This window comes from Thermobia domestica, chromosome 17 (assembly GCF_964235325.1).
Source record: "Thermobia domestica chromosome 17, izTheDome1.hap1.1, whole genome shotgun sequence".
Lineage (NCBI taxonomy): Eukaryota > Metazoa > Arthropoda > Insecta > Zygentoma > Lepismatidae > Thermobia > Thermobia domestica.
Genome location: NC_137470.1, coordinates 7650035 through 7663432, shown reverse-complemented (window position 1 = coordinate 7663432; position 13398 = coordinate 7650035). Strand labels below are relative to the sequence as shown.

At 34.0% G+C, this 13398-nt stretch overlaps 1 protein-coding gene across 1 annotated transcript in view; it reads right to left on the bottom strand.

The window, feature by feature from the left end:
* Positions 1–11762: 11762 nt before the first annotated feature.
* The window catches only part of t (C45 family peptidase tan), a 110668-nt gene continuing 109032 nt past the window's right edge, over positions 11763–13398 (bottom strand). The window contains exon 7 of the mRNA XM_081743432.1: positions 11763–11967. Within this exon, the coding sequence (XP_081599558.1) occupies positions 11870–11967 (98 nt within the window). The 3' untranslated portion in view covers positions 11763–11869. The remainder of the gene's footprint in view (positions 11968–13398) is intronic.

The following is a 13398-nucleotide window of genomic DNA, read 5'->3' as shown; positions in this document are numbered from 1 at the left end:
TTTCGTTTTCTTCATGTTTGGACATAATTTTGAAAGCCCCACTTGGTGTAAATTGAATGTAACGCCATCTGTTCTCCTTGCCGATCATCTGTTGTAATGTAGCTCAATTATCATCTTATTAAAAACAAATCTTTCTTTAAAAAATTTTTTTTGTCCTTTCGCTTGCAAACCTACGAAAATGGAGTTACATTGCTCTGGTTCTAATGCAACATTATATAATCGACGGTTTTCTTTTACTTGTCTCTATAATCTCGAACGACTACGTTTATCCATCGCTTTTACGAACCCACAACACGCTGCAAGTAAAGACAAATATAGATTCAATATTACTGTAATAATAATAATAATAATAATAATAATAATAATAATAATAATAATAATAATAATAATAATAATAATAATAATAATAATAATAATAATAATAATAATTATTATTATTATTATTATTATTATTATTATTATTATTATTATTATAATTTTAATGACGGAATCACTCTCCTCCCAGAATCCGGTAAAATTGTTCGGCTCTTCGGATCCAGGGTAGTGATGGGCAGTGGGAATATTCCCGGTGGGAAGGAATTTAAAAATGGGAATATTCCCGGTTTTTTCCCTGGCATATAAATTCCCGGGAAGGAATTTATTTCCATTTCTTTACTTTATCTTCGAAATTATAGAAACCATATGACTAATTACTTTATTTTAATATATATTATGATTTACTTCTAGATTTTAAAGAATTTGGATATAAAACAACGTGCCATGGAAGGCTCTATCCCGCCTACATTCGCTAACGCTCGCTCTGCAATGCTGTCTCAATTTAATGTTGGTAACGTAATTTAACGTATGAAAAAATAAAACAACCGAATCGGAATAGAATATCGCTAAAAAAGTAGGTGCAAAAGCTGGCCCCCAATGCTAAAGAACAGCCAAAATTAGCAAAGTACTAATTTACAAATGATGAAAAGGAACCATTTTGTAAAGTAATTTAGAATTATGTAGAAATAGAGATGAAGTGCTATTAATAAACCCTGAACCACCATTAGTAATAGACGTCGGTCTGTCTCATCTCTCTGACTCGAATTTCTGAAGAGGTACTCGGACTTCTTTTACATGTGAATTAACGTATAGAATTTCGAGAAATAGGTAGAATGAATGGCCCTGTATGGCAATGTTACGTGCTAAAATATAAAGATAAGTAAGTATCTTGCAAATTTTGTAAACATAGAATAGAATATTTTATTGTCATTGAGCTTTACAAGCAATAGACAACGTCCGAATGAGATATACCTACATATAGATACAGATATATATATATATATATATATATATATATATATATATATATATATATATATATATATATATATATATATATATCATTGGATACAGACAATCAGTTATTGGTTAATTTTATAATGAACAACCTAATAATATTTGAAATAAAGTGCCACTGCAAATTAGGACACAATGTCTTGACATTCACTAAACTCTTGAATCGAGTGAAATGAATTCGTTACCAACCAGTCATATAACTTTTTCTTATAGACTATAAATATGTATGCGCAAATGTTGTTAAATTGGTGAGACATGTATCTTCTAGCATTTACCCAATCTAATTGGTTTAGAACATTTATAAATTTAATATGTTTATAATATCAGTAATAGAGTCAAGTTGAGCAAATCCACTTACATATAAATTTAAACTGTTACTTTATAATTTTCTCACACATATTTAATTGATATAACATGTTGTAAATAAATATACATTTATGTGTAGTCTCTAAATATAATAAAGGGTTAATAAAGTAACATAGTACCGTTCAGAATATACATTTTAAAGAATCCTCTGTGGACAACAGTAGTAATATGCTTTGATATAAAAATTAATTCCACTTTGAAATCACAATATAGTAATAGAATGCAATTTTCTTTCTGTTTGTACATAAATTCCCGGATAAATTCCCATTTTGGGAATCTTCCCGGGAATATTCCCAGGGAATATTCCCGAAAAATATCTTCCCGGGAATTTACCCATCACTAATCCAGGGGACCATTCCACAATCTTTCCAGCTCTTAGGCTTTCCGGGAGAGGGGACCCAAAAAATACACGCATGTATTATAGTTCAAATAGCTGATATGCTTACCGTCTACCTGAAGCCAAACTGTGGCTGCTGCTCGAAATAAAACTCATAGATTCCATATCCTCTGCTCAAAAACTAACAAAAATTCACACAAACACTGCCACCTATTGAACCTGTACGGAAGTGTGAATTCTTATCTCGCTCTCAAATCATGACATTTCATTGCGTCTGGCACTTGTACGGAATTGTGAAAGATTTTGACATGTAGGGAAGTGGGAAGGCGGGATGGAAAGAGGGTGGGTGAGTCAAAATCTGTCACGAGGTAGGGCATTGTGTCGGGAGTAGTGTTAGCTCTGTGTTACATGTCTATGGAAACCCTTTAACTCTCTTTGTGCATGCGTACAATTTTATATGATGGAGTTATTGAGAAAGAAATTTATATTACACTTGCTCGATCGTCGGCGACTGATATTCTCGTACATACCGACAGGGCCTCTATATTCGTAAATTTACATTACAATTTAGTTTGAAAGTGAGATATTTATAATAGATATAAAAGAAACCAAATTTTGATTTATTAAAATGTAACCATCGTGCTCTATTTTGTAACATTCATGGTATCTCGGGGTGTTCAGAAAATCCCCAAATAAAGTTCATGTTAATCACTCTTATGGACTGTTATTGAACGAACTGGAATTAGATATGATTTACAAAATTTGGTTGCTTTGAAATACACCACCATTACGTAGAACGTCAATCTGTATTTGAATAAAAGTAGGTGGGCCACAAAATACTTTTATTATTTAATGTAGGTCGCAGTAATAAGTTTGAGAACTACTCGCATAGCATAATAATTCCCATATAATATATGTGCAAGTTATGTAGGCGACATACGTGTAAGATAGATATTTTTCATAGATTTACACGTAAGTAGAAAGACCCTTGTCTATGTCTACAATACATTCAAAGTTAAGCAAAGATAATTTGTCTATACAACTTCATCGTAAATGTTTAGAACTGTAGGTTGATAACAGTAGTCCTGCTATATCAGCCCTGGCCACGGCGAGCAGATAGTGGAAACTCTCCTCGTGAGCGCTCACGAGCATTCTATGTGCAAATACCATTCTTCGTGCTTCGTGAATCTTCGGGTTCCGTCCTTCGAGGAGCGGAAGTGTTGTCAACCTTGGCGGTAATAACTAGCCCACCAAATAAAAAAAAAAAGTATGTATGGTAACTGATTGCCATTTAGTGTAAAGTGTTTTTTACAATGTGGTAACCGTTAACTATAGACAACACAAACTTGTAACAGCAATCAAATGATAAACTATGTACGTTCCTTTTCTTCTTTTTTCTTTCCTTTTGTTAAAGAAGGATGTGGTGGAATCAAACCAACGCTTACATTTATAAAAATTTGCTAGTTTGCCCAATGGAAAACCGGTTTTCTATATATATATATATATATATATATATATATATATATATATATATTCAAGTTCTTAATCCGAGGGTGGGTTTGTTATATTATGTTGTTTCGCTTTTTGGGAAAAGAGAGAATCTGTTGATACAAAAAAAAAATACTGTAGCACTTGTTTGTAATTATCTAAGTATTATCTCCAGAAAATTAACTTATGAATGTATGTGTGTACGAATAGGCTTAGCAAGGGGTTGGTTGTGGAGATTAGAAGCCACTATTACACCATCAATAGGAAGAATAATATTTCTTACTCCACTTTTAAAGTTACTTTGATCGCAAAGAATCAAACAAAATATTAAGAGAGCCAAGGAGATTTTCCATTTTTAAGAGTGACCATTAGTGACTACCATTAGTGTTTTTTTTAACAAGGAGTGTCTTTTTAATAATGAAAAACATGTTGTGCCTGGCTGGTTGCTTGCCGGTGGCTTGTTAAAAGTGAAAAAAAATGTTAAATCATATCAACGACTGAAGCTACACGCTTGTCTTTCTTCGATAGATACTGATTGATTTTGAAAGTCACAATGTTGTAGGGCTACTGTAACAGCGTAAAATCGGAAGGAAACGTTCCAACTGAATGATACGAACAATTATTCCCAATATCTTGAACATGAAACGTGGGTTGCACGGATAACGCTTAAAGTGGGCTGGACTGCACTGGAATTTCCTTCCGGCAAATTAGTGTTTGGTCGGAACTCAGTTCTTCTGTGTAATTGTCTCTTAACAACATTTGAACATTTCTTTTAGATAATAATAACAAACAAACTAACTAACTATATGCCCTATGGAACCCGAAGGTTCAATGCCGCGTTTACAAAATATTTCCACTAACTTCTGTCCTTAGCCAACTGGATCCAGTTTCTACTCTGTACTCTTATTTCTGCAAGATCCATCTTAATATTGTCTTTCCATCTACGCCTAGGTCTTCCTAGTGGTCTTCTTCCAATTGGGTTTTCAGTTAAAATTATGAAAGCGTTTCTAATTTCTTCCATTCTGGCTACATGGCCTGCCCACCTGAGCCTTCTACACCTAATGACCCTAACAATGTTAGGTGAGCGGTATAAACTATGCAATTCCTCATTATGAATTTCCTCCAATCCCCATTTTCATCCCTCTTTGGTCCGAATACTACTACTACTACTACTACTACTACTACTACTACTACTACTACTACTAATAATAATAATAATAATAATAATAATAATAATAATAATACGTATTATTATTATTATTATTATTATTATTATTATTATTATTATTATTATTATTATTATTATTATTATTATTATTATTATTATTATTTTCAATCTCCCGTCGTTCTGCTATCAATCTAGGAACGAAAGGCGTTTACAACTGAGCAAACGTGAAGCGAGTGACAACTTACAGACCGAGTGATAATGTAATACAACGTCACGAATTGTGTAAGCAAGCTAAAAAGGTCTGAAACAATTCGTTTCCGATTTTTGCAGTCGTTTTTACGTCTGTAAGCTGACATGTTTAATATTAGTTTCTTTCTTTCTTGTTCATTTGTTAGTTAGTTCAACGCTAACTGTAACCTCTATCATGCGTCTTCCTCGACCAAAAAACGTACCAATTTTATTTCCTGCAGTGTTTTCGCGTCACTGCTTTCGAAATGGGGAGGGGGAGGGGGAGAGCACACTTGCACATTTCACGCTTGCGTCTGCTCAATGCTTCAACATCGTGCGAATTTCTGACCAGGCTTGGCCGTAGGTTTTTTGCCATCATGTGTGGTTGGCAACACTTATCGGATGCAGTGGAAGGGGCGAAGCTACCACCATCTGTGTTCACCTGCTCTTTTCTTCGCTCGTGCTCGCTCGCGCTTCGGCTCCGGGAGCCAATTCATGGACAGGCCTGTGCTATATCCTTTCATCCGGACAGTTACTTTCTAGTAATAAAGTAGGCCTGCTCATCAGTCACAGTTTATTCATATTAACCCCTTACTGTATATCGTTAATTATGGCACCCATCAAACATATCCACAGTAATAGCTATTATGAGCAATGCGCTATTACTGAAACGCTATACTGCATTGTAAAGAATTGTCCACTTTTTTCCGTGTAAACTGCAACGACTTTTGATCACTTCTTTTACATGTATGTATGTCTACAATAGGAGGAGTGCGAATTTTGTATATACAAAACGTATGAGAAATGTGCACAACTTGGACCTTGGAAGTTTCGGCACATTTCTCACACATTTTATACACAATTTGCACTCCTCCTATTGTACACATACATACATGTAAAAGAAGTGATCAAAAGTCGTTGCAGTTTACGCGCACAAGAATATTAGGAATTATCGAATATATGGATCCAAAGATTTTGATCTGGGTAAGGATTAGTTTTTGGATCAGAGACCACAAAATTTTTGAACGTCCCCTAAATTGAATCTTCGTATTTTCTACGAAATAAGCATATCATACTAAGTTAAGTGATAGTTTGGGCTTGGCTACACTATATGTAGTTCTCCAGATATAAGGCCTACAAGAAAATTTTTGATTGAAATATACTATATCTTTTGATCCAAAAATTGTAGGACTTTTTACAGTGTGTGTGTTGCACTATTTGTAGTTGCTGTAGCATATTGTAAGGATGTTTGTTGACAAATAAAATATATTTTGAAAAGTATAAGTATATATATATATATATATATATATATATATATATATATATATATATATATATATATATATATATGTATATATATATATATATATATATATATTGTATATACCGTGATTCTTGATTATTTATTTATAAGGATAATCATATAAAACAGTTTACAATATTTTTACACCGAAGTTTCGTCGTTTCGCTGACTAATTTAAAATCTACGTATTCAAGTTGAAAGAATCGTAGAAAATCACTATATTATTGTCACGTTAACCAATCAACATATTACACCTGCTACCTCACGTACACTCAATATAGATTTCTTTATTTAATCTCTTGAGAAAATGAAATATTTTTTCTTACTTAGTTGCAATTGAAACTTTTTTCGAAGAAATTGCAACTTTTAAAGTCTCCATAAGCATAAACAGAATAGCACTACACAAGAATGAATTATTGTAGAAAGTATTAATATAATATTAGTAAGAGCACGCTAAACAAATTATTAACATTTGGACAACATGTTTGTGTGGGTGCTGTTTCGGTCTACTCTAGAAATTTAACTAAAAAATAAAAAGAAACTTAACTTTAGATGCTTCCTCAAATTTGTGGACTAATTCCAGGCTGTTGATAAACATTTCCCGCCGGGGCACTTGAGACACCATTCTTTTAAATTATGTTCACTATCATCCTTAGTTTTTTTTAACAAAAAGTATTTTTTGAAATGTTAGAACGGTAAAAATATTTTCGTTCTCCACCTTAAAACAACACCAACCAAAGTAAACTATTCTATCATTGCACTCGCAGTTCACTCACTGTATGTATTGATTTGTAGCTGTCAAAGTCTAAAACAAAACTTCCAGGTACTTTTCCCTAAGGTTATACTCACATTCCAAAAACAGCAAGTAACACTATGATCTTATATGTTTCTCTGTGTGCCGGTGACTGACTGTCGGTCACTGACAGTTCATGCTCCATTGCTCTATCCTGAGAAATTTACTACAGGAAAAAAACATTTGTTTCCGAAAAATATACATATATTATAGTTACTCATCCGAAATGTAACGCAAACTAGGTACGTTACTTAGAAGTTTGTAACGCGTTACCGTTACAGTTACTTTGGAAAAATGTAACGCGTTACTAGGAATCGTTACTTACATTACGTTACTTCCCAAGATTGAACTACATATAGTTGGTGTATAACTATGATGCGTTAATGTTATACAAGTATGTAATTTTCGGTACTGTCTGGCAAAAATCTTCTGAGTTTGTCAGTTAAAATATTTCTGTACGTCGAAAATGTTCCTTCCATATCACAGGGCGTTAAGGGACAGCATTTCAAAGGAACAATGTTACTTGCAAATAAATCTGGAAATTCGTGCGTCATTATTCCCAAGAACACTTTATTTATATCAGGATTTTTATGCCAGGAGTTTTCGTGACAATTGATCGTATTAAACACCTCTCTTTACAAGGAACTCCTATCATTTCATAGATATTGTATTGGCAGGAACCTCAGCTGTTTGAATCCCTCATTCCCAGAGCCCCACCAATCCTCGCTCTAAAGCGTCACGATCACATTTCCCTTGGTGGAACAGACTTTATCAGCAACTTCTCAATGATTGAAAACAGAAGTAAAAGACATTCTTTAAGGAGAAGAACCAGCAAGCATATACCCTATCGGCAGTCCGATGCATATATGAATAAACATTTATTCAGTATTGCCGAAAATACCATTGAGAATAATGTTAAGCTATGCTCCACCCTTGGTCCACTTGTTCTTCAATTTGAACATTTATGCATCATTAAATTAAAGGACGTACTACACAGTGATCTACAAAAGTTTTCGGAAAATCTTGAAACAGAAAATTTTCAGGAAAATTATCCATAAGATTTTCCGATTTATAAAAACATACTCCACTCATTCCTATGAAAATCTAAGGATGCTTCATTCCTGGAAAAATGTTTCAAAAACTTCAATGTATTCTTTCTTCAGAGTTTACCTTTGATCTCATAAAATCATACTTCCTCAGTTTAATACGCGTAACATGAAATTTTCTCATAGCTTTAAACACAATAAAATCAAAGCATTTCTTCTTATTTTCTGTTACAAAAATAATCTTCATAAGGAACTTTTATGTAGTTATTTCATTACATAGGTATGCCTATATTTGAAGAAATAGTGGAATTTTCTGTTCTTGAAATAATTGATAAATCCACAAAGGTTTCTTTTCGCATTCTTGTTACATTTTAAAAAATGTGATGGGATATTTGTACTCTACGATCTCGATTTATGTTTCCTACACTTTACACACACACACACACACACACACACACACACACACACACATACACAGACAGACACAGAGAGAGAGAGAGAGAGAGAGAGGAACACTACGTAAATTTTAGTAACCAACTAGGAAATATTAGAAAATTTTCAGGTTCCCGAACACTAATTGGAAGATTATAATTTGTTGCTGCCTAACTTTCCTTTAAAGAAATTCAATTTTATAGCTCAATGTGCAGTTAAATATAGGGAAAAGTTTTCCACCTAACATCATTTTACATAATATTCAAAATTGTCCAGCTTATGTAAAGTTTTTCCACTTGTTTCAACATCGTAATGAAAATTTTCCGATCCATGAAAATTTCTTTCACTTGTTTCTACAGAGGAATAAAACTTTCCAATTCACAAAAAGTCGTTTGACTTTTTGTTCAAAATGATGAAAATCTAATCTAATATAAATAAAATAAAGAGTCTGTGTGTTTGCTGTCTGTCTGTCTCTGTGCGGCCTGAAGAGCAGACGACTAGACCGAGAGTTACCATATTTTGGTCAGGGGTACCTTGGTTCAGGCCCCAGACCAAGCCGATGCGTTTTTGTCAAAACTCGAACCAGGGGGCTGAAAGGGGAGTTTAATGAGACATGTAAAAGTAATCCAAAATGACCGGTATTAGTGTCAAATCCATAGGCTTCGCGGTCGCTGAGATTAATGGTGTCACTTTCATTAGCGATGACTTGCAAATTCAGCTACCATTGTATGCGGACCGAGGGTCACATGTTGGGGGGGGGGGGTTAACAAAATGTAAAAATAATTTAAATGAACGATATTAGTGTCAAATCCATAGCTTTCGTGGTCGCTGGGCTCAATGGTGAAACTTAAGAGCGCGTTTACTTTGAAATTTAGCCTCAATCAGCTTAGGAACGGGGGTCATAATAGAGAGGACATCGAGACATGTAAAAATAATCCAAAACCGAGGACCGGTGGTCACCGGGGGGATACCGAGATGTGTAAAAATAATCCAAAATGACCGCTATTAGTGTCAAATCCATAGTTTTCGCGGTCTGTGAAATGACTGATGATACTCCCATAGGCTTTGACTTCCAAATACAGCCCCCATCGACTGTTGGCCAGAGGCGTTTTTTTAACAATTCGAACCAGAGGGTCTCAGGGGGCGTTTAAAGAGATATTTATAAGCAGTAGAAAATGATTGTTATTTTTTCGCTGTTCACTTTGTTTACATAGATATTTTATCTGACACATGCAAAGAATGGGCATATTCAGCTAGTAAATAAATAAAAATACTGTAGTTGCTGAATGCAAAATCATATAAATTTATTTTATTTAAGTTCTGGAAATACAACTAGCTGTAATTAGTCTACGTTCTATCGTTCTTTTTACTTTTGTGAGACCGTATTTTATGATATACAAATACATTCATTATTAATTTTTGATATTATGAATTTAGATATATAGGAATATAATTTTCCAAATTCTGTTATTAACATTTAATAATACATTTTTAAAATTACAAAATATGTGAATAATTTTACGTTCTAGCTCTATAAATATAAATATATTACTAAATTATAATGGAACATTCTGAAACAGTCGCTGCTTCGTCATTGCACTCTTGTTTACTAAATATTTAATAAATAATTAAGAATTTGTATATCTTAGGAATTCACAGCAACGTTAAAGCAATTAATACCATTGTGATATGATATAGTAATGGCAGTTTTAAAAAAGAAATGTATTAGAATAAGATACATAGTTTAATTGGTATCGTGAAAAAGATAAGTTATTTTATAATATACAGTTGAAATACAAAACAAATGGAATTACGCTATTATTTGAAAATAATTAAGTACACATTGGATAGATGTCTATTCTTTTCCTCACTGATGTACAAAAGTTATGGTAGTAAGCAGAAACTCAATAAAGTTGTTAATATCTAAGGTAGCCTTCACACTAGGATCCTGTGAGCCGCTCGCGTGAGCTGCAGCTACTAGCTTTACATTGTCTTAAATGTACGCTTTCACACATGCACTTCGGTGCAAGTGAGCTGCTATGAAGATCACCCCGCTAGTAGGTGGCTCGAGTGGGCTGCTGGCGGGGAAGAAAATAACACGCAGTCTAATGAAAGCCCTTCACACATGAGAGTGAACTCAGTTGGAATGGAGAAAAGTGTACAAATATTTGATGTTGAAAATTTTTCATTTTGGTGTTACTCTGATGAAATACAGAGTTTACACTATTATGCATTTCGTCAAACGAAGATAGGGACATCCTGAAGTAATTAAAAAGTTTTCTTTCATCTTCTCTCAGCTTAGGAAAGACACTGTAAAATAGGGATGGCCAAAACTTTCCGGAATAGGAAATTTCACTTCCGCATTCGGGAAAAAATCCGGAATTTTTTCTGAATTTCGGAATTTTCTATATTCCAGATTATTTCCAAATCCCGGAATCTTTCCGAAATCCGTATTTTTCTGAATTACGGAATTTTTCCAAAATCTTAAATTTTTCTGAATTCTGGAATTTTTTAAATTCCGGAATTTTTCCGATTTCCGGAAAATTTTCGATTTTACTTTCCGGATCCTCGAATGTAAGAATTCCAGAATTGCCCATCCCTACTATAAAATGGAAATTCTTTCAGTGGATTTATAGGATGAAATCTCATTGCTCTATATCTTCTTTTTCTTATCTTCTTCCAATTTATCGTCAAGGTTAAAGCTGCAGCTTCTTCTGGCTCTAGCGTGGCTGCAATTTTGGTATCGCGGTCATTTGAGCGGCTCACAAGATCCTAGTGTGAAGGCAGCCTCAGTGATTTCAGAAACTTTTTTCATTGACTATATCACATTTCATCCTAATATTGCTCAACAATAATTAGGATTTCATATCAACAATTTTTTCAATTAAGAAAAATGAGCCGTTCATTGAAGGAGGAGGTATGCCACCACCAATAAAATTTGAGAATGCATGGCTTCTCCCTTTCTTGTAACGAAATGGCTGCGCAGTGTAAGCATTGGAAGTTGCAAACAACTGTGTAAACTTAACAATGTAATGCCTCACAGAAGTAATTAGCGCAATCCTATCTGCATGAAAATTGCAGCTCATTCTTTAATGGTGTGTGTCATAGCTTCCTTCTAAAAGAAACACTTCAAATGCTACTTCTTAACGACCCTATTTAAGATTTAGGAACGGGTTGAGGAGTTTCCAATATATATATATATATATATATATATATATATATATATATATATATATATATATATATATATATATATATATATATATATATATATATATATATATTAATACATTTTATAAAACTGGACTTTGATTTATTGGTGTCTTCTTCATAGAGGTAAATTATTAGATTCCATCCCAGTAGCCATTAATCAGACCTAAGGGTCAACTTCAAGAGAAAGAACAACCAATGGAGTGGAGGCCTTTGGATTTTGGGTGTAAAGTGACCAGGTCCTTTTAACGCAGTCAAATATACCTGAAACACAAATTAATGTTCGTATTAAGTCCTGATACAAAACAGATTCTCAACAAAATAAAATTAAATTAAAAAAACTCTGGTAAAGACAGTAATGAGGATCATGCGAAATATTTCCATATATGGGATGTGGATGGACACCGTTAGTCACCATTATCTGTTAAGATATTAACGATTTGACGAATAAGATGAATAAGACATTAACGAATTTGACAGAGATGATTGCAGAAAGAACAGTTGAGAATGCTCCAAGAGCATTGCCGGAACGAACTTAAAAAGAATGGAGAGATGGAGTGGGAAGGATAACTGTCATTGTTCCTAAATGTAAAAGTAAATCTTTTTATTCACACCTTCTTCTCTTTCTCGCAAAAATTAGTAAAATATTATCTCTCTATGACTTACAGTTCTCGAGATATGGCTGCTTAAATATCTAGAAATTTCAACCTTTTGGCCAATATCTGGGGAACGGTGACCAGTTGGCCAGTAGACAGTTAACCAGCGGGCATTGGTTACTATTTGGCACTAAAATGTTCACCATCCTCTTAGGTATTGATCAACACCAATACGATATACCTACAACTTATGGTTCCCAAGCTATGACTCGTTAAATATCTAGAAATTGGTCATTTTTGGAACATATCACGAGAACTGTAAGTCATAGAGAGATTACATTGGTATTAATCAATACCTAAGAGGAAGGTAAACAATTTGGTACCGATATTAATTAGTGACCACAAGCCAACTGGCCATTAGCCAAACCAGTGGCCAGTTGAACAGTGGTCATTGGTTACTGTTTGATACCAAAATATTTACAATTCTCTTAAGTATTGATCAACGTCAATATCATCTCTCTACAGCTTATGGTTCCCGAGCTATGGCTCCTTAAATATCTAGAAATTGGCCATTTTTGGTCAATATCACGGAAACGGTAAGCCATAGAGAGACGATATTAGTGTTAATCAATCCCTAATAGAATGATAGACATTTTCGTATCAATATTAATTGATGGCCACTATACAACTGGCCACTGGCCAAACCAGTGGTCAGTTGGGCAGTGGCCACCGGTTACTATTTGGTACCGAAAAGTTCAGCATCTTCTTAGGTACTGATCAACATTAATATCATCTCTCTACAACTTATGGTTCCTGAGCTATGGCTCCTTAAACATCTAGAAATTGGCCATTTTTTGGCCAACATCAGGGAACGGTAAGTCATAGAGAGATTATATTGGTGTTAGTCAATACCTAAGAGGATGGTACCCATTTTGGAACCGATATTAATTGGTGGCCACTATACAACTGGCCATTGGCCAAACCAGTGTCCATGGGTTACTATTTGATACCAAAATGTTCACCATCCTCTTAGGTAATGAACAACACCAATATGATCTCTCTATGACTTACGGTTACGGAGATATGGCTCCTTAAATCT